General features: G+C 42.3%; 3 protein-coding genes and 1 long non-coding RNA gene across 6 annotated transcripts in view; 2 read left to right on the plus strand and 2 right to left on the minus strand.

Annotated features, from left to right (window-relative positions):
• The window catches only part of LOC121090863, a 26,988-nt gene extending 24,209 nt beyond the window's left edge, over window positions 1–2,779 (plus strand). The window contains exon 4 of the long non-coding RNA XR_005828755.1: window positions 935–2,779. This is a non-coding gene — a long non-coding RNA (uncharacterized LOC121090863). The remainder of the gene's footprint in view (window positions 1–934) is intronic.
• Window positions 1–7,694, minus strand: part of ALKBH1 (alkB homolog 1, histone H2A dioxygenase) — a 13,563-nt gene extending 5,869 nt beyond the window's left edge. Inside the window, exons 1-4 of one of the 3 annotated variants that reach the window (XM_040599614.1) lie at window positions 7,506–7,694; window positions 6,834–6,899; window positions 4,874–4,982; window positions 289–451 (exon numbers count right to left, since the gene is read on the minus strand). In XM_040599614.1, coding sequence (XP_040455548.1) covers window positions 289–451; window positions 4,874–4,982; window positions 6,834–6,899; window positions 7,506–7,631 — 464 coding nt within the window. In that variant the 5' untranslated portion in view covers window positions 7,632–7,694. Of the gene's footprint in view, window positions 1–288; window positions 452–4,873; window positions 4,983–5,409; window positions 5,686–6,833; window positions 6,900–7,505 lie in introns of all 3 variants that reach the window. The other 2 variants (XM_040599616.1, XM_040599615.1) reach the window with 2 other exon arrangements.
• LOC121090862 (SRA stem-loop interacting RNA binding protein) lies at window positions 7,673–11,803 on the plus strand. The gene is made up of 4 exons (XM_040599617.1): window positions 7,673–7,808; window positions 7,944–8,002; window positions 9,772–9,879; window positions 11,679–11,803. Exons 1-4 carry the CDS (start codon window positions 7,718–7,720, stop codon window positions 11,736–11,738), a joined length of 318 nt encoding a protein of 105 aa, XP_040455551.1. The 5' UTR covers window positions 7,673–7,717; the 3' UTR covers window positions 11,739–11,803.
• SNW1 (SNW domain containing 1) overlaps window positions 11,736–22,477 on the minus strand; it is a 17,880-nt gene continuing 7,138 nt past the window's right edge. The window contains exons 4-14 of the mRNA XM_040599613.1: window positions 20,419–20,514; window positions 20,221–20,327; window positions 19,267–19,371; window positions 19,105–19,174; window positions 18,367–18,432; window positions 17,003–17,119; window positions 16,509–16,650; window positions 14,689–14,785; window positions 13,763–13,880; window positions 12,573–12,736; window positions 11,736–12,494 (exon numbers count right to left, since the gene is read on the minus strand). Coding sequence (XP_040455547.1) covers window positions 12,290–12,494; window positions 12,573–12,736; window positions 13,763–13,880; window positions 14,689–14,785; window positions 16,509–16,650; window positions 17,003–17,119; window positions 18,367–18,432; window positions 19,105–19,174; window positions 19,267–19,371; window positions 20,221–20,327; window positions 20,419–20,514 — 1,287 coding nt within the window. The 3' untranslated portion in view covers window positions 11,736–12,289. The remainder of the gene's footprint in view (window positions 12,495–12,572; window positions 12,737–13,762; window positions 13,881–14,688; window positions 14,786–16,508; window positions 16,651–17,002; window positions 17,120–18,366; window positions 18,433–19,104; window positions 19,175–19,266; window positions 19,372–20,220; window positions 20,328–20,418; window positions 20,515–22,477) is intronic.

Below are 22,477 nucleotides of genomic sequence, written 5' to 3' on the forward strand. Positions count from 1 at the left end.
CATGATATCAGCCAGGGTCACTATTTTACATTTGACTGATCGCTTTGGAATAATTTGCTACTAGAAAATCCCATTTTGAGTGTGAAAGCAGGGCATTCATCAGGATCCACATCAAGCCATAAAAAATCCATCTTTAACTTGGCATGTCTGACACCATCTGTATACTGCCAACATATACACAATCTTTTTCAGCTTCCCTTCCCTGCTCATTTTTCTTAGACTTTCTCAGGGCTAAGAACAACTTCTGGCTCCGTTAGTTTTGACCACCAAAGGTTATTGTGGACTTACTTCAACTGCTCCTTGCTTTGTCCCCACAGGTCAATAGTCTTCTCAGGAGCCATGTGCAGGTCCAGGTTGCAGACATTGGGTTTCTGGGGGTATAGCTTGAGACACTGTTTCACCCAGTGACGCTGGCAGCCCGGGAGGAAAGGGTTTGGTATGAAAATAAACCCTGATCACAGAGAAAAAGGGAGAGGGTGGGAAGAAAAGTATGATTAGGCATTTTCCTGTTTTTTTCTAAAACTAGAGCAAAGGACAGGGGTCAGAAGTACTGAAAAAACACCTTAGACATACAACCACTGACTTTGCATGTAAGCTGTTGGATCTATTGCCAGGTCTGAACTGTTAGAATCTAGTGGTTTTTTTCACTACAAATGGTGGCCATAAAGTACAAGGCAGACAGGGCAGCCAACTCTGGTCAAAGTAAAAAATGATCATGAAGGACATACCTGTGTAAGGCATATTGACTACAAGCAGATAAAGGAGTAAGAACTTGCAAAGCCAACTGCTCTGGAGTATATCCGATTTTTAAATGATTCAGTGAGACTTTTCTCTTGAACCCTGCAAAGCTGAAGTAATTCTGGCCCAGTTTTTCTAGATTTCAAACTAACTTCGTTGCTGTCTCTGAACTCATACTATCTTCTTGTTACTTCAGTATCATGAAATGCAGAGATCAGTCCATGGGCTGAGCAAGTCTCTAGCAACGCAAACTGTCCTTTCTTTTGCTTCATGCTTATTTCCAGGTAAGTCTGGTTGTACCCGTCCCTGCGTTTTGGTATGGTAATACTCAAAGGGCGTGAAAGCCAAATTATATCCCAAACTTCTTGTTGATGACCGCAAATACTGTGCAGTCATTTTTAATTGGCAAAACAACATAAATGTGTAACTAGTCTGCACACTCATTTAGCCGTGCACCTCAGGCGGAGTTCAAGCAGCAGCTCATATAAGAGGGTTAGCAGAGATGTAACGGATTGATTTGGTCTATATCTTAACAGACAAAAGTCCTTGACATAAGATCTGCCATCAGCAGGAGCACTAACAAGATTCTTCACTGGAATTTTCTCCCCAGCACCCCAGGGGTGTCTCCTTGCAGGCCAGGGTCAATGGCACTGATGAATGAGTGTCTGACGGGAAGATGCTATTAATCTGTATTGTACCTACTCTGAGAATCAAGGCGCTCCCTCAAAGGCTGTCAATTCAGTGAGACTCGCCAACACAAAATACACATACAAAGAGAGATAAGGGTATGGGAGGAACAAAGGAAAAGGAGGTTTCAAGGTTTTGCCCTACTGTGTCTTTTTGAACTTCTCAGTCAAATCAAGTTAAACAGACAAAAATAGAAGAAAAGGAAGAAACAAGGCTAGGAGTCTCAGTAGGATACAAACTTGCCTTGTGGCCTTATGAAAGTGGTAATAAAATCACAAGAAAAGCTTCCTGCCAGCATATCTCACAGACCTCACAAGATTAAATTAACTGGTTAGAAAAAGAGCCTTCAGTGTATTAATAATATACTGTCATTCATTTCACTCCATTCCCTGCACCTTCAGACAGGTCTGGTTACAAGAAGTTACTTTGCCAGAAGCATTAAATTTATTTTTTGTTGGCCTCTGCATAGAACAGAATAATAATATTGTCCTTCCCGTCTACAGCTTTTGATGTGGGGTCCTCAAAGCGCTTTACTACATTCATGGAATTACACTCTACTATGTGTGTATAATCTCCAGGTATTAATGAAGGAATTAAAAGCCTGGAGCGCTAGTTTCACACAGAGCTGAGAACAAGAATCCAAATTTTATGACCCTACTTGTAACAGAAGCTTAGAACATGCTCACGTCTCTCCAAACCTTTCATTGCTTACTCTTAAGACACTGGGTTAGTCTAGATTTACAGAAGTGAAAACAACTAAAAAGTGGGTTGCTGCTATGCTGCTGATGTCAAGAAAGGCAGAAAACTTGTAATTTCTAACAGTTGCAGAGTTTTACTGTAAAATTCTACGCTAAGAGTCAAGACTAATAGTTCCTGGGAGCGCCAGCAGTGCTAGAAATCAGTGACTTGCCAGACATGTGAGGGAAAAGAACAAGATTTATTTCTGTAGCAGTCTTTCTGAGCTGACTAAAGAACACCACAGACAAGCTTTGAAGTCAACACAATTGAACCTCTTGGCCTTGAAAGAGCTGGTCTGAGTGGAACAGGCAAATGATGAATTCTTTGGGGATCTGTATACTAAAGGAATTTGCCTTGAGGAAGCAGAAGCTTGTTCTCTTGTTGCAGCAAGATGTTATGGCACACTAGGAATTAATTTACACCTGGTGGAAGTGGTCTCCAGCCTCAGTCAAAGGAAGCATAAGACATACAGATGTCTAGCAACAAGAACAACCCATCGTAAACCCAATTTGTGTCAGTTACAAAGATCCGAAGACAGCATCACCCACATCTCACAGAACTCGGGACACTGCAACAGAAATTCACCCAGCTTCCTTAGTCTTGTATTTCATTGCTCACTGTGGGGACAAACCCAAATTACTTCCCTTTCATTTGCCCATAGACAAACCGAAGAAATTCTAACTTACTTTAGAGGGCTATTAGGGCAGTTAAATATCTTATAGTGCTTTAGGGTGTCCAGATATAGGTAGCTGGAAAAGGTTAAAATATTATTCTTGTCCACACATGACTTGATGCTAAACAGGAACGGGAATTTCTTAATGTATTTGCATTTTATTTTAGTGAAAGGTTTTCTTTGTCAAAGCAGAAGAAAAACACAGTTGAGTGGAACACTTGTGATCCCTCCCCATGTAATTGCTAGGAAGGACATTTACACAGACATAAAATGCTTGAAACCAAGCAAGGGCAGCTATAATATGACAGGTTAAGTGGAACAAAAAAATTGAGAGAGGCAAGAAGAGGTGGAAGCCTTTCTCCTACAGTTATTCCCTGTGTATTGACTGTGCCAGATGGCTAGTGTGGCTGCCTTAGTTTCAGAAGTGGTAGGCTGGCTTCATAGCAACCCACACAGACACTGATCGCAGTTCCTATGAACCAAACGAAACATGAGAAAAACCAAAACAGAACAAAAAAACTCCCCTGAAATAAGGAGGATATGGAGAACTACAAGCTCATCAGCCTTACCAAAATCCCTGGTAAGATTATGGAGCAAGCCTTCATAACAGCCATTTCCAGACACAAGGTGGTTGGAAACAGCCAGCATGGACTTACTGAAGGTAAATTTTGTCTAATCAGCCCTCCTGCCTGCTAAATGTGAGTTTTCCAGTCAGTCTCCTGCAGCATTATCGCAGCCAGACTGGGGGCTTATGGATTTTACAGGTAAACTAAAAGGGTGAGCAAAAGCTGGCTGGGCCACCAGGCTTAAAGAACAGTGATTTGATGGTTCAGTCTAACCGGTGGCTGTTACAGGCTGCGTTCCTCGGGCTGATACCAGGGCCAAGACTGATAACTACATCTACATCAACAACGGGACAACAGGATGTCCATCATCATCACACAGATCACACTAAATTGGAGCAGCAGTGGATATGCTGGAGGCTACTGCTGCCACTGAAAGGGACTTTGACAAACCGAAGGAATGGGCCAACAAGAACCTCAGGAAGTTCAACAGTGGTAATGCTGCACCTGGGGCAGAATAACCCCATGCACCATACAGCCTGAGGACCAGGGAGCAGCTCTGAATCAAAGGACCGGGGGTCTTGGAGGACAAATTAAGCACGAGTCAGTAGTGCATGCTTGCGGCAATAAAGGCTGGTTACACGCTGCTCTATATTAGTAAAAGGGGCACTATGCAGAAGGTGGAACCAGATTCTTCTCAGAGATGCATAGCAAGATTATGAGAGGTAAGTCACAAATTACAGCAAGGCAAATTCTGGTTAGATACAAGGTGAAAAAAACTCACAAAAGTGGCCAGACACTGGAGGTGCCCAGAAAGGGTATGTAATTTCTTATCCTTGGAGATTTCCAGAACTCCCCTGTACAAAGTTCTGAGCAATATGATCTAACTTTCAGCTTGTCCTCGCTTTAAGCAGGGAGTTGGACCAGGACTCTAGAGGTCCCTTCCAACCTAACATCTTTCTGTGGTTCTACCAGGTGACCTGCAAGCCTAAGATCCATTTCAGCTTTTGAAATAACCTGCCTAATGAAATTATTCTGTACCTTGAACAGGACAACAGGTTCTTATTCACTTATTGTACTCAGTGTTCTACACTAGCAAGTAGATGCCACACTTCAGCCCTGAAATCACTGTATTTCAGTCACTTATCTAATTTTCATGATATATGCTGAGGAAAAACAGATGCTACAGAAATGCAAAATCTCTATCAAAGGCAAATCCATTCTTATGAGGGATGGTCTGGTTGATCAGAGACAGTGAAACAACTGGCCCTTCTGTACTCACCTTCATATTTATTGCTGTTATCCTACTCTTTAGCTGACTCTTTTGTTCTCCCGCCCTTAAAATAACACTAAACTACACTTAGGTAAACCAAAATAGCTTTTCCAGGCAAGGCAAGGAGGCTAAGATGGAAGATGCTCAAATCCCAAGCAACAAGGTTGTGTTTATTTTTTTCTTTAAATCAGAGGTACCTACCTGGATACCCATTGAGGCCATAGGCTTTCCACTGGCTAACTGGCTGCAATCCTGCTCTGTAGGCATCTTGATCACTGACAGAAGAAATACTGAGCTGTGATCTGAACACCTGGCAAAAGAAAACAAATCTGGTTTAAAAAAAAAAAAAAAAAAAAAAGAGAGAAAAAAAGGAAGACATGAAGAACTCATCCAAATATACCACCTATAAGAAAAGGTGTTACCATATTCCAAGGTAAGTTTTGTGAAAATGCCAGTTGTAACACAGAACTACTGTCTAAGCAACTGTGACCAGAACAGGGCATGCTGCTAACAGAGCTGGTATGTATTCAATACAACAATCAAAAGGTACCTGCAGTTTATATAATACTTATGGATCAGGAGAGACGTCCTCCATTCATAAAAAACCTCATCAATTTATACCAATGAGAAAAAAAATTGCACTATTTGTCCATTTCTACAGTGCAGCCTCATCATTATAAAATATTCTGGTAATTATCATCTCCATTAGACAGCAATATAACTGTAACATTTTATACCTTCAAACTGAACACCATGTTGCCACTTCTGTTTCCAACAGCAGGGTCAACGGCTCAAGGCTTAGCAAGATACGTTTTCTTGAGGAACTCTCTTGGGTCGCAGTAACGCTTGCATTTAAGCTGCAATAAGCCAACTCCTGCTGCAAAGAACCAAACTCATCCACTGTGTTCTCGCTCCCTTCTTCCCTGAGGATTGGGAACTGTCTTAGGGACGGCAGGGTAGAGGCAGGTTGATTTTGTTCTGGCCTGGTTCCCCAGTCCAGCTCTCCATGTGGGCTGTGCACAGTAAGTACAGGCTCATATAAGGAAAGAGCTGGTCATAAGCAGGCAGAGACAGGCAAGGCTTTGTTTATGATAAAGCGTATATTAAATTAAGGCCTTTGCACACAGACTCTGCAGCGGCAAATGCGTAAAAATCAGTCTTTCTGCAGGCTGACAGCTCTGGTTAACACCTCCTGAGCAATGTGTCTAAAATATGTACACAGAATTTGTAAGAAAGCTCTAAACTAGCGTTGGGCAGCAGCCTCTGGCAACGTGCTCAGTTTTACCAATTGTTCAGCTCTCCGCCAAAAGCAGTGTTGTGCCTGCCAGCCTTGAAGAGCTTAGTCCATAGTCCTGTCTGCAGAACATCCCCAGGAAGGCTCTGCCTTTCGCTAAGACTCTGCCACCTCTTTGCCTTCTCAGTCTGCTTACACATGAGCTGCTGCCAGGGTTTGTGGAAAGCGGGAGCTGTTTCTGTGCTAAAAAATTACATGAGCTGAATCAGTTAAATTAGCCTGGTAGCAGGGCAGCTGTGTATGTCACACTTCACTGAAGAACTCAATCACTTGAAAGTTTTCTGAGAGAAAAGGAACAGAAGTATCTGGGCCAATCTGCCTGGCCTGTACGCCTTCATAAAGGGAAAAGCCAAATGTTTTTAACCTGAGGGAAAGAGGAATAAAAAGGTGCTTTCACTAGTAAGCTATCAACTGATCTTAGAAGGTAACAGCCACAAAAAGAATGATATGGAGAGGGGACAGATACTTGTGATGCTTTCAAGTACTTTGAATTACTCACAAGGGCAGTGATGTTGGAATCCTATTTGATAAAGGATTGCTGCAAGATCAAGAAAGGCTGAACAACTCCCTTGTTTAATGCTAATGCCTTGAACGATTTCAGATGGGTCTGGTTTTCTGTCCCATTAACAGTATCAAAATTACTGTCTGAAAAGATAGAAAAATATATATTCTAAGAGAAGAGTAAAAGGAAAACACTAAGCATTGAACTATGAAAAATTAGGCAAAGTTTCATTTTAACTATGTTCCCTACTCCTTTTTTTTTTCTCTCATACAGGCTCATACAATAGTTCATTTTGTGATGTGACAAAACAGAGGATGAGTTTAAAGGTCACTTCTCCATCACTCAAGACACAGTAAGCTACTAACCACGATGGCTGCCGCTTTCAGATGTGCTCCTGACTGCACAGCCGCTGCAACAGCTGGACCTGAGGGCTAAGCCAAGTGGGTATTATATGGGAATAAGAAAAGCGAAGAAAATTTCCCAAGGGGAAAACAACAAGGACTCTGGGCACCCACTGCACAGCGGGGAGAGGCTGATCCCCGCTCACCCAGCTATTTCATGGCCAAGACAAAGGCCAGCAGGCCGGGAAACAGCATCAGCTCCAAGAGCGACATTTGCTTTTTGCCACCCACGTGTACCTGCACGTCCCTTCAGTAACACGTGGCTTCAACAGAGGTTCTGGGGACACCTTACTGCTGCGTAGAGTGACAATTAAACACTACGGAAGTAAATAAACATAAAGAAAAGCAGTAAATGCGTGGCTAGGCGGCGTGCTGGCCGAGGGCGGCGGGCCCCAGGGGCCTGGCGGGCTCCTCTGCGGCCACCCAGCTCGTTTCTAAACGCTACAGCGGCCCGCGAGGAGGCTCCGCGCCGCACGGCAGCGTCTTGCAGCCGCTAAGGGCGCGGCAGGAGAGACGGCGCCGAGCAGGAGGGGAAGCGGCCGGCGCGGAGCACGGGCGGCAGCACCGCCACCACAGCGCTCGCAGGGCCGCAGCGCGCCGCGCCGGCCCGCAAGGACAGCAGCCGCCCAGCGTTACCTGGCCCCCCGGCACCGAGAAGTCTACCACGCCCCGCAGATCCGACGCGTCGCGTTGCCGATAGAAGCGAAAAAGCCGGCGGAAGGCGTCCTCCCCGCCCTCCCGCGTCAGGGCCGCCGCCGCCATTTTGGCCAGGCCGCGCCGGGCGGCGCCGCTCACTGCCGGGGCGGGCCGGGCCGGGCCGGGCGCCCCCTTCCGCTGCGGCTCCCAAGATGGCGGCGGCCAGCGCCGTGCAGGTGGTGCGCCGCTCCCGGAGGCTGTTCGATCTCTTCGTGACTGATGTTCCCTGGACGGTGTCGAACAGTGAGTCAGCGCCACCCGCCTCGCCCCCGCCAGTGGGAGGGAGGCAGGGAGGCGGCCCCGCCGCGTGTGCCGGCACAGGCCGTGGGGCCGCGGGGGTGCCGGGCCCGTGTAACCCAGCGCGCGTTTCCCCCACAGAGGAGCTGAAGGAGTACTTCTCCCAGTTCGGGTCGGTGCAGAGGTGCCAGCTGCCGTTTGTGAGTACCCGGGCGTTCTCTCCGGGCTGCTGTTCGTGGCTTCTCGGTAAAGCGAGGAAGAGCGGCCGGCGGGTTCCCGTCCCGCAGGATGGGCCCGGCCCCGGAGGCGGCTCCGCTGCTCCCGCCGCGCCGCGGCCTGCAGGCCCCCGGCGCTCGGGGCGGGCGCTGGGAGCGCCCCCTGGTGGCTCCTCACCCCGGCGGGTGCCTCCCCTGTCCGTGAGCTGCGGGCCTCCTGCAGGCCTCGCTGAGGCCTGCTGCTTGCCACTGGCTTTGAAAGAGCTTCAGAAAAGCGCATCCCTCAGATCCTGTTGGTGCTTCTGTTTCTGGAAAAATAACCTATAAGTGATTTGAACTTCTCTGTCACGTTGTCTTTATTTTGACAGACAGGAAAGTGTTCGTGTGCCTGGTCTCGCAGGCCTAACAAATGTAAAGGTGTGGGTATGAACCTGCAGTCTTCTGCTGTGCGCTCATACCCCATCCGGAGCGCGGGACTAACACAAAGCCTACCATTTCAGGATGCTCCCAAGCTGTTCATGCCTCTGCTGTTTAGGTTATTTATCTTCTGAGCATGTAGGTTAGGGATAATATTATCTAGTGCAACTTCTTAGAAAAGTAAAGGAGAAAAAAAAGCGTTCCTTTCCCACTGTTACGGGTAAGTTGCAGGTCATTGCTAAGGAGTAGAGGTTCTGCCTGCTCCTGTTTCTCCATGTGGAGCAATGATTAGTGTGTACTGAACTTCAGTTAGCAAGCTGATGGTTTCCCTGCCAGCTGAGGACTAGTTTGGAAGTGGAGAAAGATAGTTTGAAACGGTCTGAATGCTCAAGCGTCGGTGTGTGCCTGCCATGCTCTATTCCTCAGGCGCAGGACGGAACGCATTGCTTCATTGCAAAGGCTGGCAGCTTACCAAAAACCTGCCTCCATCACTGATTAAAGCCTAACTGGTGCATGTCTATTTGTTTTGATTCAGTGATTACTTTAGGAGTGTTTGTTAATGCTTAAAACTGCCAGAGGTACAAAAATCTGCCAGCAGTGTAAGAAACCCTAATTAAGACATTACTGGGATACTGAAACAGGGCAGTGTGACTACCGTGCCTTGTGTGTGAAAACTTCGCCGGTGTTTGGAAGTGCAGCCAGTCATGCCTGATGATCAGAGCGGCAGAGCTGTTGTGAACTCTGGGGATCAGAGCTGGGATAAAAGCCACTCTGGTACATCTGGCTTTTCAGCATTATCTTCTCTCTATTGACAACTGTCTTTTCCCACTGCCAAATTATTCTTAAAAGTGAAACTTTTTTTTTCTTTTCAGTGCAGTTAGTGCTTGTCATCTTGAATTGCAGCCTCTTTTCTTAGTATCTTAAGCAGCTGCTTTATCTTCTTCAGTGCTTTTCAAGTACTGTGGCAGGCTTATTTTCAAATCAGGCAGCCATTTATATGTCAGTTCTGTTGTGACTGCCCTAATAGTAGGCAACTACTGCAGTTTAAAGCAACCAGCTATGCGTTATTCTAGTCTTTAAGTTATAGTTTAATTTTTTTATGATTGCTGGACTCAAATGGAGAGAAGGGGATGCAGAACAGCCTCTGCTAGGCCCCTGCATGCTGTCAATGAGAGTACATGTCTTAAAGTGTGAAACAGGCTTCTGAAATAGTAGGTGTACTGATTTCTCTGATAACTTCCAAATTGTCAAATTGAATATCCATGGAAAGTTTTTAATAGCCTATGTGAGTGTTTTCTGTAGTAACTGGATTTTATTTTTTTTACACTGCTGACTAGGATAAAGATACAGGCTTTCACAGACGTTATTGCTGGATTAAATTCTCAACTCGCAGCGACCTTCAGAATGTGTTTCAGCAGGACTCCCACATACTTGAAGGTGCCAGGGTAATGTGCCAATTCCTTTATTGAAGTAATGTAATGATTTGAGCTCTTTAATTCTGCCTTTGGTTGGACATAGTAACATCAAAATATTGCCATATTAATTCCAAGTGTGATTAAGCATTTTGTCACTTAGTATGCTTTTTAAATAATCAATATTTTTGCTTTTTCATCCCTCTCAATTCATTAGGGTCTGAGATCATACAGGTATCAGAGAGATCACATACCAGAAATCAAAACCTCTTCCTACGCTAAGCTAAAGGAATATGAATGCAGTAAAACGGTTCAGGAACTGCCATACAACTAGCTGTTATTTGTAATACAGATTTCTGTGCAGGTGGATTCCAGCATCTAATTTGGATGCTGAGTGGCATGGGGAAGATGACAAACAATGTAAAGCTAAGCTTTGAGCTTTAGTGAAAGTTTTTCTTCAGCCATCATTTTGTACTGGAAAAATCAGCTGCCCACTTTCATGTGTTCAAGGTAACTTTAAATTAGCTTCAGTGCAGCTTTTTTTTAGCTTGCCCTCTCCATCAGTTAAAAACATTTGGTCTAGTACCTATACAAAGGTGTCTGTCATTGACTGGTCAGTTAGAGCCAGACAGCTGTATCATCTAGCTTCACTACAGCAAAACAAGAGCATGGAAATGACCATCCCACCACCTTCCAAACCTTTAATATGCAGTGGTGTTGACAGATAAGGGAGAAAGGACAGCGAGTCAATGGCTGCGCAAAGCCATTAGAAACTTGCATCGAAACTTGCATCTAAAATGCTCACTAAATAGAGGCAAATTACTAAGGGGATTTTCTTGTAGACTTACACGTGCTTCGGCTGACCTAGCTACTCACTCAGTAGTACAGAGTGAAACCATAACCATAAGCAACAAGGAGGCTGTTATGACAGACATGATCAACTCTCATCTTTGAGTAATTACTAAGAATTCTTCAGTATCTTTCTGACAACTTTTCTCATTTTGAGGCTTCCACTGCTAGGAAGTACTAAGAGTAAAATGAATTGGCAAGAGACTTCAGGGATTCAGGATGTGGTCTGTGATAAAAAGTATTTTGCTTGACATGGTTCGTACATCATTGGTTGTGGTTACTTTGGTACCTATTCCTAAGAAGAACTGACCTCAGAGTTACAAAATGGAAGGGGAAATGAAGGAGTCATTTGCCAACTTCAGTTGTAAACTGTGACGAGCCAGGCAATGGGCTGATCCCTCCTGAACTGGGCTGCAACTAAAAAAAACTTACCTGTATGCAGTTATCAAATTAAGTACTGGGAATAGCACAGATAAGTATTTAGTGTCAACTTCTTGGAAATTACTTTGCTGCTTTTTATTCCTGAAGCTGTAAGATAGCCTTCACTTAACTGCCTAGGGTTTGAAGACTATACCCACACAAAAGGTGCAAGAGCTAAGAGACTTCTTTATAGCAAAATAAAAAGCAGAAGGTAGGTAGTAGTTAGCTTGCTTAATTTCTTCAAAAATGCAAGCTTCTCTAGAACCAAAATACAGGAGCACTTTCCCCACTTCGTTCCAGGCTAGGTGTAGACAGTTACCTTCTATTAGTTCCACTTGAAAGCCCAAGCTTTTAAGATGCGTTTTGCTGATACAACTAGCAATTGCTGTGCAAATTATATTCAGCTCTCCCAACAGGAGCTTAGCTTTTGGGGTTATGGCGCATGAAACTGAACCGGTTATAAACCCATCTTCCACTTTCCATACGAATGTTTCAGAAGATCAGAAATGAAAAATATCAAACCTGTTTTCCTGGCTAATTTAAATAATTTCCATTGTTTTCAGCTTACTCTCAAACAGCTGCCCTATAGAAGACACAGTCAAAGAAAGAACCAAAGTGAATGAGCGGTGGAAGGAGGCTTTATTTCACTAAATGTAAAGGAACTAAAATAAAGGTTACTGAGAAACTATGAGTGAGTATTTGTTTTTAAACAGAATCAAGCTGGTTCCCCTCCTTGTTCAAATAAACTGTATAGACGCACTAAAGAAACACTGAGTCGTAAACTCCCTAGCATTCATGACAGCATAGAACAGTAATTATATACAGCAGGAAAGCTTCAAACAGATGAAGTAAAAGCTTTAGCTACCTACAAAACCTAAAAGCTGAAGGGAGAGGCTACATTCTTACCCTGAGATGCTGGGCAACAGGGAATCAAAAGTCAGAACACCTGCTAAAGAATAATTCCCTTGTGAAATGCTTCAAAGTGGTCACCATTTCTCCACTCTCCAGGGGTAGAAGAATTAGTGTGTGTATATATCCACACCAGAGCTGTGACAAGAGTCGTGAACTGCTGCGTTACAGTGCCATCCCCCTATACACCTCTGATACTAAAAACGCCTTCTGCATGAAGTCCAAGTGTCTAGTCCATTTCTTTACCTCTCAAGAGCAGAGGCATTCAGTCCTTCCTCCTCTTTTTGCTCTCATGCTCATGTTCTTTAGGGCGGCTGCTGTCCGATGGCCGTTTAGAACCACCGTGTTGCTTAGCTTCTTCCAGAAACTTGTCCAAACCAAATGGATCCTCCTCAAATTGGACTGGTCCATCTCTGCCCCTCCCTCTTGTGTTACGATCCGAATTAGAAAATTCCTTGTCAGGAACAAACCTGCAGAAGAAGAGGTGATACTCAGTTGATAGTACTCTGGTTACAAACTAAGACTATTTCTTAACTTTATTTTCTTACCTGTTGGTCTTTATTCGAGCCTCTAAATCATCACCGTACATGTCCTTATCCACATTTTTACTTGGCCTGTAGATGTTTTGGGCCATATCCTTGCCACTTCTCCAGGGCTGGTCATAAACATTATAAATTTCATCCTCTCCTCCAGCAAAGCCACTGTCCATACCCTGTAAAGAAGAAAAGAACAGCAGTGAGTCTGCACAACTTCAGCTCATTTGTTTTAACATCAGGATACACTGACGGTGTCACAGATACACAAAAGATGGTATTGTGTCATTTACTACTGATTTCAAATGAGTTTAAGCACTTCATTAGGTTATGAGCGGTTCTGGATGTGGGGTCAAGTCCAGAGGATGTGACACAATCACTGCAAGCCTCAGTCAGGGCCACTTCTGCTCTCCCAGAGAGCAAGAGGAAGGATTACAGGCCACTAACGTTTCAGAATAACGGATCATTTCAGTCTGCCCTGCAAGTACAGCTGTCTATAATAGCTGAGTACAACCCTACAAAAATGTGTATTACTCAGAATTTCTGGAAAACATGATTTAAGCGGATTGATCCAAATCACATAGAGGCTTATGTAAACTCTGAAAGTAGAAGCGCCTGCTCGTTCACTTTTGATTCATCAGCTTTCCCTTCTGCCTGCAAGTCTTTCACTGGAGATGTGAAAAAGAACGATTGACGAACTGCAGATCTATTCAGGGACTTTCTGAAGCCTAATCTACTTTTTCATCTCTGAATAGTATGAAGCTCAGGGAATATAAATGTTGCTGTTAACTATTTATATCTTCAGAAGGATTTTTAACATAAGCAATAATGGGAATAGAAAGTATTTACTTGCTTCTCTCTCTGAGCAGATTTCCCTTATTCAGTCAGTACATTCATACATAAGAAGAAAAGGAGGTCACTGCAGCTTGAAGGCAAAATAGCTTTTTTCTCCCCGCACCCCAATGAGGAAAACCACAACAAAAACACTTTAATCCACTTACACATTCAGAATATTCCATTTTTGTTGCATCAGCTATGGATAAAGGAGATCAATAGTTTTCTGACCAGTTGTGTAGAGACTTCTTTCAAAGTATATCCACACCAGCCATGCAAACAGGTTCCCTTCAGTATTCTAGCCATACCCACTAAGGAAGGATGAGCATGCTCTCACAGAAAGCTACACAGATGTGAAAAGGTATTTTTACCTTGCTCTGGTTGAACAGCCTCTGGTCATACTGGATTTCATTGGATGGCCTGGGGTTGGGTACCCCCAGGGCAATAACTTCACTGATATCTCTGTTCTCATTTCTCTGCAGCTTTGACCTGAATTAAAAATGTTAAGTTTTATTAGGTCAGTAAACCGTATTTGTTGACATGCTCAGCTGCAACCTGATCCTGTATTAGTTGCTAAATCTTTGCCTCAGGAGCCAGATTTTGACTGTTGCCCTTCCTTACTAGGTAACATTTAAAATTTGTCTCCTGGCAAAAGAAACATTTGGGAAAGTTATGTTCAGCTGGGCATGACATTTAAATTTGCTTTCCACTATCTGCAATTTATATCAAGCTGACTTAGTCTAAAATGTCATATTTATTTTTTGCAAGAACCGGTGTAATTATATTCTGGGAAGGCAAAGCAATCTAATTTTAAGATATTAGAGATTTTAAGCCTCCAGAAACCACTTGTGCTCAGAAATCTCACTAGCTTGGGCAAACAAGATACTTCAGCCTACACTCATAAATCCAAGCTTCCTTCAAATGAACAGCTTCAAGAAACAAAGCCACTAATGATACTCTGGTCTCACTGAAGTTACAGGATCCAGGTTTCAACCTTTGCGGTCAACATATTAATTAAATCTCAATATACTGAAGTTCTGCTAAAGGAAAACCTACCCAAAGCCAGCACTGCCCCCTCCTCCTTTCATCTGGAAAATTCTAAATGTAGACGAGTACAGCAACACGCTAGCAAAGTAACACCATTGCATGCAATGAATGAACAGTGCTTCATACCAGTATCTCCCCAAAGTAACGTTCAGGCACTCGTATCAAGCAAGAGGAAGCTCCGTGTAACAGCTTCCCTGGTGGGCAAGCCGGCGCCAGTGGAGGAATAAAGCAGCTTTCCTTTGTGACTCACCTTTTGTCAGGGGCTGCCCTGGAAAGATTTCTGTCATGCTGTCTCTCTTTGCGCCGGTCATGTCTGATTTCATCTCTTTCTCTAGCTTCTCCATCCTCTGAACAAATGCAAGATTGCTCATTATAGACAAATAGTTGAAGTTTGAATTAACTATGCCACAGACAGTGGCACAGTGATTCAATTCAGTGTTTTACAGAAGAGATGTGACCCTTAGCACTGTTTAAAATGTTACACTTTAAACAAACAGAACACATGGAAAACCACAGCCTTCTCGTGCCACAAGCGATTAACTGTCCTTGACAAGACAGATAAAGCAGACATAGCCAGTAACTACATTGTCTCAGCTTTCAAGAGCTTAGAATACTTGTCCATCTAGAAGTTAATATCCTAAAACACCTACAGATCATCATTATCATACTTCTATCTCTGAAGTGTAAAAATACTGTTCAAACACACAGGCATCTAAGTGCTTTGAAGAACACTCAGTATCAGAGAATCACTCAGGTTGGAAGAGAGTCTCTAGTTCAAGCTCCTGCTGAAAGCAGGATCAATGCTGAATTCAAACCAGGTTGTTCAGGGCTTTGTCCACTCAGGTGGGGAAAACCTCCATGGACAGAGACCTCCACCCTCCCTGGGCAGCCTTTTCACTGCTGCTCGTCCTCATGGTGAACATTTTTCTCCACACACGTAATTGGAACCTCCTGCTTTAATTTTTGACCACTGTCTCATTCTCCCACTGTACAGCTTAGTGAAGAGCTCTAACGATCTCCTTGTAGATTCAGGAAAGCTCCCGAGTCCCTAAAGTGTCCCCTAAAGCCACATCTCCTGGCAGAACAAGCTTCCTTCCTCGGCATCTCCTGATGAAGCAGATACTCTGGCCCCTTGAACCATTTTGATGGCCCTCCACTGAACCCTCTCCAGTTTTTTACCACCATCTGTCTTGTACCTGGGGGTCCATAACCAGACACAGTATTCCAGACACAGTCTTAACTGGTCACCAGTAAAAGGAACTGATTACTTCCCTTGACCTACTGGTTACACCTGCAGATGCAGCTTAGTATGCCCTTGGCATTATTGCTGCCAGGCACACTGCCGGCTTGTGTTTAGCGGATTGTCCACCAGGGCTCCCAGGTCCTTTTCAACAGAGCGGCTCTCCAGCCAGCCAGTCCCCAGCCTGTTGGCAACAGGTTAGGCCATCCCAGCTACAGCATTTGGCACCGTATGACCATATCCCTCCAGCTTTTAGAGAGATGGTAACTGCTCTCTAAGTTCAGCGTCTTGATCTCTGAAGTGTCATTTAGTTCAAAATATAACACTTATCACAATGGTATGATTTAGTTAGGTTAGCAGGTATTGGGCCTTGAGGCCAACAGAACTACAGTTCTGCAAGACCAGTTATAACAGTACAAGAGACAGAATATTGCATTTACCATCTCTGAAAACTTAACAAGATGGTTTAATTCTTGTAAACAAAGTCACTCTTCATCTGCAACAAGCCTATTATAAAAACATATTAATTCGTTTAGAACAGTCCACGAAAGCCATTCCTTTCACTGATTATTAACAACTCTGAAATTCTCAACAGCGTCCTAAATCTGCATACACAAACTACTGTGAGGTTCAAATCCAGATCCCATCAAACCAGCCAGTGAATTAAACAAATTCACTAGCTGATCAAGTAAAGACATGAAGAACAGACGTCATGCTTAGAAATTACAGTTGATATTTAGGTATTTTAAGTTCTCAGGTTATTTCTCCAAACCCATACTTCAGAGAGTGCTAAAAAAACCCCATAGCATCTTAAAAACAAAGAAATGTACCTTTTTCAACATGGGTTTTGATCCCAGCTCTTCTCTCTCTGGCTTTCTGAGCCATTTCTCGGAGCTTTTCCTCATGTTTCTCCTTTTCTTTCTGAGCCATCTTCCTCTCCACCTGGGCACGCATCTCTACTGCCTCACGAGCCTGCACACATAAAACACAGTTAAAAAGAAAGCTAGCACCTGGGATACAAGCAGATCTTCTGTCCTGGAGTTACTCAGTAAACAGGGCAGGAATCAAGCCACAAAAAGAAAGTTCAAAGCCAGACAACCACAGCATGTAGAGCTGAGAGAAACGAGACCCATCACCGCCAATAATTTAGCCCACACTGAGCCACTGATTCGAAGATAGTGGGAGTAAGACCTTACGTCTTATGTTAGTCAAGAAGCAAGACAAATCAAAAAGCTATACCCTAATTCATTGTTGATTTTCCCAAGGAAATAAGCAAAAGAAGGTAAAACCACATGAAACAAAATAGTTTGAACAACCACCTGACCTTTCTGTCAGCTATATAGAGAGCCTCAGCAAGCTTGGCAAAATTTTCATTAATATGAACAGTCTGCAATCCTCTGCCATCTGCAGCCAGGCGCTTATCTAATGGAATGGTGTAACCCTACAGAGAAAACGAAGGCAGTTAACCACAGAAACTAACATTGTTTGTAATAATGAACATTGCTATATTTATTGCGTAAGAAAACAAGAACGCACACAAAACTCACAGCCCATCATTAATACACCCCGATGGCCCTCCTTTATATGTACTTCAAATTTATAGCAGGTAGTAATAAGCTTTGCTCCAATTCCACACTCTCCCCAAATCTGTGTCACAATTTCCCTTCAAGTTACATCTTAGTACAAATGCCAGTTTTTGATTGATGAGGACCACTCTGCTTTGTATTAAGAACTACAGATAATAGCTTTCCCAGTCTGTTTTACCACTTGTGCCTAAAAACTGTTTTCCCTAAACTGTTTTCATACCTGTTAAGAGGTTAGCCGATTCAAAATGAGAAAGTAAGGGGCAAGGCCGCCAGCAAAAGTAAGACACTGAACGCCGATTTTGCTTTCAAAAGCTGAAACCTATCATTATTTATAGACGATATTTTAAGATTCTTTAGTGAACTCTACAAAATTTTTGCTTTGGTTTTAGCATCTGTAACCTAAAATTTGATCTACTGATTAGCATCAGTCCCAGTTATACAGCTGTGTTGGGGTAGAAAAAAACCCATCCAAACATGCAGCTTTTCCTTCCTCCATTTGAAGAGGCTGCCTCTTAGACCAATTACTGCAGCAAATTATAAATACTCCTTTCTCTCTGAACATAAACTTACTGGCTGATAAAAATCCAAGGGACAGGACATACCTATGCAAACAAGGAGTAAAAATATCTAAGCTAACCAGTGATGAAAACTAACTAGTGAAAGAATGCAACAAGGAGAACTTTCCAGAAATCTGGACTGCAGTATTAAAAAGAAACATGCTCAGTTCTCTGTGAATTACCCTTTCCTTTTTCAGTTTAGATGACTTCACTTTGCAAGTTCCAGAGACTTTGGTTTCAGGCTTCACACACTGCACTATTATGGAGATTTTAACTAATGCCATCTTTTCCTCTCTGAATGCATAATCTCTGCCATGAAGTAACACATTCTTTCTCAGTTTTATAGTCCTGTCAGTTTGACAACCCTTTATATGCCAAACAGAGAAAAAACAAGTTGTAAAATCATGTGTTCTCCACGCTGGAAGCAACCAGTTTACCTACACCTATAGAGGTTTAAAACCAGTACTACTCAAGCTTAAATCATTTACAGAAGTCTCCCAGCAGGGTGCAACATTAGAAAGATGAATTTATGACAACCTAATTACCTTTGCATTTTTCCAGTTTGAAATGCACGGAGGAATTTTCCACTCTTGCTGCTCTTTCACAGTCATCTGATTTAAGAAAAGAAGCAAAGTAATCTTTAGAGTTACAGCAAAAGGAAATACTGTTTTCTTTCTCTGAAACGTCTGAAATAAATTAAAAGTACAAAGTTCACGACACCACTACAAAAAAAACCCTCAACTCTTCTCAGCAGCAATAAGATGTTAATTTCCGCACTGCACCTTTGCCAACATTGAATGAAGTCACAACAGCTTTTCAGCCATCCTCTTAAAACTTCTTTCACACAGACCGGAACTCACAGCCGGCTTGTTAACTTTTGCACATTTAATAGCAGTTCAAGTTGTAGGAAACTGATGAACCACCCCTCCACTCATCTCTCAGAAGGAGCTAATGCTTAGTAACACAAATTGGCATCATTATGGATTAGCTTAATAGTTGTTGTCTAAAAGCAGCACCAGCGTACCAAGGCTAAAGCCTCAGTCAACTCATCCATGCCATGAATAAATCCAACAACACAGCCCTGCATAAAATGAGAAATCTATTCAACTTTTGACAAGGTACATAGGAAAAAACCAAAAAGACTGCACTGGGCACCAAGTTTATAACTTAACATCACATCAAAAGAACAGTAAGTGGAAGGTGCACAGAAATGAACGAGATCAAATTAGAACTTGTGAATACATCTAGAATTCAAAACTCTGAACAGCTATGGCATTTCATACCTTTCTGCTAGGAGAGTGCATTACAGGTGCTGGAGGAGAAGGTGGTCCACGTGGAATCTTCTTGTTAATTCTGAACAATTAAGAAAACAATTACTAATCAGCACATTTTATGGAAATACACCTCAGAATCTTGTATTTGCCATGAAAAAGTTTTGAAATTACTTGAATCTTGGAGGCTCCATAGGGTCCTTCTGCATTTCCACCATCCGAATAACTCTCTGTTTTGCTCCAGAGTTGAAGGCAACACCTTGCTGAGAGGGTGTGTACCTGAATAAAACAATCAAATTGCTCAGTTCTCTCTCTGCAAACTGCTAGATATTCCTTGCCCAGCTCCATTTTTACTCAGTGCACTGCTCCAGCTGCATTTTCATTTTATCTACGCCAGTTTAAGACTTTTCCACTGTGAACACCATGAGCAGGTAACTGCACAGAAGATACTCTACTGAATGTAGAGACTCAATGACACCAGACGGAATATATCTTCCCAGGGCGACATTCTCCTATTTTAACCTAGATTCTGAAGTAGAAGAAACAAACTAATAGAGTACACTAAGCATGTCCCAACACTCTTTACCTATGTCTGTGAATCCCTGGTGACTACTTACTGGTTATTAAGAACCTCTTCACATACTTTTTTCAGAATTCACCTCAGGCCAAGTCTAACCCTGCCATGGAATTTTTCTGCATTTACAGCAGAAAATCATCATAAAATGGGTTTCAGCCTCCTAGTAATCCCAATTCTTTCTAGCTGCTCATTTTATATAAGGGAAGAACTTTGTTACATGCCTTGCCTTGGCTTGAAACTCCCAGTAAAGACTATTTTTAGGGCAGCATTATTACTAGTGGCCCCTGACAAATCTGTATTTTGTTGCTAAAACAATAACCCCTCCACAAAATGTCACAACTCATGACATGTTAAGGCATAGTTCAACCCACTTCAAATTAGCTTATCATCAGTGGATAAATTCAAAATACGGAAGCCAGTTTCATATTACTTCCAGGAAAACAGAATTCAAGAGCAATATCTGTTCTCAGAAATTCAAGGAATATCCCAATTTTAATCAATTTTATATGTAACCACATCTTACATGTACACACACACCCAGTGCTACATACCGAATGTACTGTGCAGGAGCCAGTTTGTCAGCTGCTCGAACTGGCATTGCTGCTGCAACTTTTTGGGAAACTGATTTCTCCAAGGCTGCTCTTGTTTTCTCTGTTATCTGAAGACAAAAATACCACAGTGTGCATTCATCATATACGCAAACCATACAATATGCCACCAATAGCTATGCACATCAGTGCATAAAATACCTCTCTGATTGCCTCCTCGTCTGGTCTTTGCAGTTCAGGATCATCCACATTCATGACCTCTTTTGGCACAAGATCTGTGTATTTGCTGTAAATAACCTGGAAAACATTTTATTTTATTAGTGCTGGCAAACAGGAATAACTGTACATATATCAAAGGAAACATTTCAGGCTTAGATTACACTTCAGGTACTAATTAAAACTTGTATACAACTCTAAATGCATTACAATTACATATTCTTCAATGACTCCCACAGAACAAGGATACACCTGGGATCCCAATTTACAGATGGAATAATTGAAGAAAAGAAACAATTTGATAAAATATGATGATGCTAATCACTCTCAGAGTTGGGATTAGATGCTAGTTTCCTACTTCCCTTTCATATTCTTTTCCTTTTTCAGGGTCCCCAAGACAGACCAACAAAAAAAAAATATCTACATTTGTACTTTTGTTTTCACGGATTACTTAAGAATTTGATACAAGTCTTTTTCAACATCTAGATTTTTTTCATTTCATTATGTTTGCGGTTTTCTTGAAAAAAGTAAATGTTTCAGAAATCTGTTCTTGATGCTTTCTGTTACGTATGTACTTCAGTCTTCATACAACATGCAGCTAGCTGTCAGTAGCTTTAAGCTCCAATTTTAAATATAGGCAAAGAACACCATTAGATGACTACAGGGAAAAATTTATTGTATTGCATTAATGCTTCACAATTGTTCAATAAAATAACATCAGAAAGTCTTAGTTCAAAGGGTTAAAAGTCATTACAGCTATTATTTCAAGTTCATTATAAAGTGCATGTCCAACTACGAAACTGACCTATTACCCTCAGCATTAATTTGTCACACAAGAGCCATTTACCGCTTCTCAGCCTTCACTCCTAAAATTTTAAACCTCTGAATTAGTATAAAAAATATCCTAGCTTCTCAGATGCTGAATGAAGGACATCTGAAGAGCAGTGTTCCTCTAAGGTAATTAACCAAGGACAACTGCCTTGCTGCAGGAAGAACAAAGTACGCCAAAAGAGCTGCGAGTATCTCAGAAGACAAAAAGAGAAAATAAAAAAAGAGTCTAAGAGGTGCTCTAAGAACTACAGTACACCAAGATACAAATGAACTACATGAACTATTTAAACCCTAAAGTATTGCATGCAAATGGCAAGCTAATATATAGATTAAACTAGCCTGAAAATACAAAAAATTTTGTCTCCATCAAAAACTTGATAGAGTTGCATGTTCTAACTGGAGTCCTTTTTAGAGGAGATAGGCAGATAAAGATGTTGCACTGTGTTGTTTTTCTACATATTTACCTTATTTTAACAGTAATACTGAGACATTTTATTAATCTAAGATAAAGCAGAGACTCAGATTGTTTGATATTGTAGTATGCCCACCCACTAACATTTTTCATCTACAAAATTTAAGAGGAAGCATCAGCCTGTGTTTCAGATATTTCATTTCGATTGCTACTGAAAAGCAGAATCTCCCAGGCAGAAACAAAATTCTCAATTTTTGGGACAGCTACATGATTCCCTTTCTGGCCGGGGCAGCCTTAACAGGCTGTTAGAAGTCTGTGTGCCACTGTCATCAGAAAAAACATTTTTACTTAAGTACTTTTATAATATACTGTAGCTCATGGTAGGATTTAGACATCAATCACATTCAGAGTTTCACAAGACACCCAACAGCCGCAGATGTCTTGACAGAAATGTCTTAGTTTGTAACATATAAATCCCTCCCCTCAACTTATTTTATTCTGTATATCCAGAGCAGCATGTAAATCAAGAAGCTACCATCAAGCATTGCAGGATGAATTCCTTCCTCATCAAAGAATGGTTTCTACAAATTATGTGGTTGTAAGCCTGGCACATACACCAGAGGAAAAAACCTGACAATAAGCAATCAAACCAAATTCTACCACAAAGGCAAATACATTATGAGTAAAAAACCACTTTTGGTTATGTTAGTTATATTCACATTCTCTTGACCAGTTCTACCACTGTGACAGGAGTTCCTTCAACAGTGGAACTACTCTCCTCTTGTATGTTTCAGCTGAATT

This window comes from Falco naumanni, chromosome 7 (genome assembly GCF_017639655.2).
Source record: "Falco naumanni isolate bFalNau1 chromosome 7, bFalNau1.pat, whole genome shotgun sequence".
Taxonomy (NCBI): domain Eukaryota; kingdom Metazoa; phylum Chordata; class Aves; order Falconiformes; family Falconidae; genus Falco; species Falco naumanni.

Coding starts and splice junctions, on each gene's coding strand:
- LOC121090862 (XM_040599617.1), top strand. CDS start 7,718: ATGGCGGCGGCCAGCGCCGTGCAGGTGGTGCGCCGCTCCCGGAGGCTG. Junction 8,003..9,771: donor AGAGGTGCCAGCTGCCGTTT/GTGAGTACCCGG, acceptor ACTGCTGACTAG/GATAAAGATACAGGCTTTCA. Junction 9,880..11,678: donor ACATACTTGAAGGTGCCAGG/GTAATGTGCCAA, acceptor CATTGTTTTCAG/CTTACTCTCAAACAGCTGCC.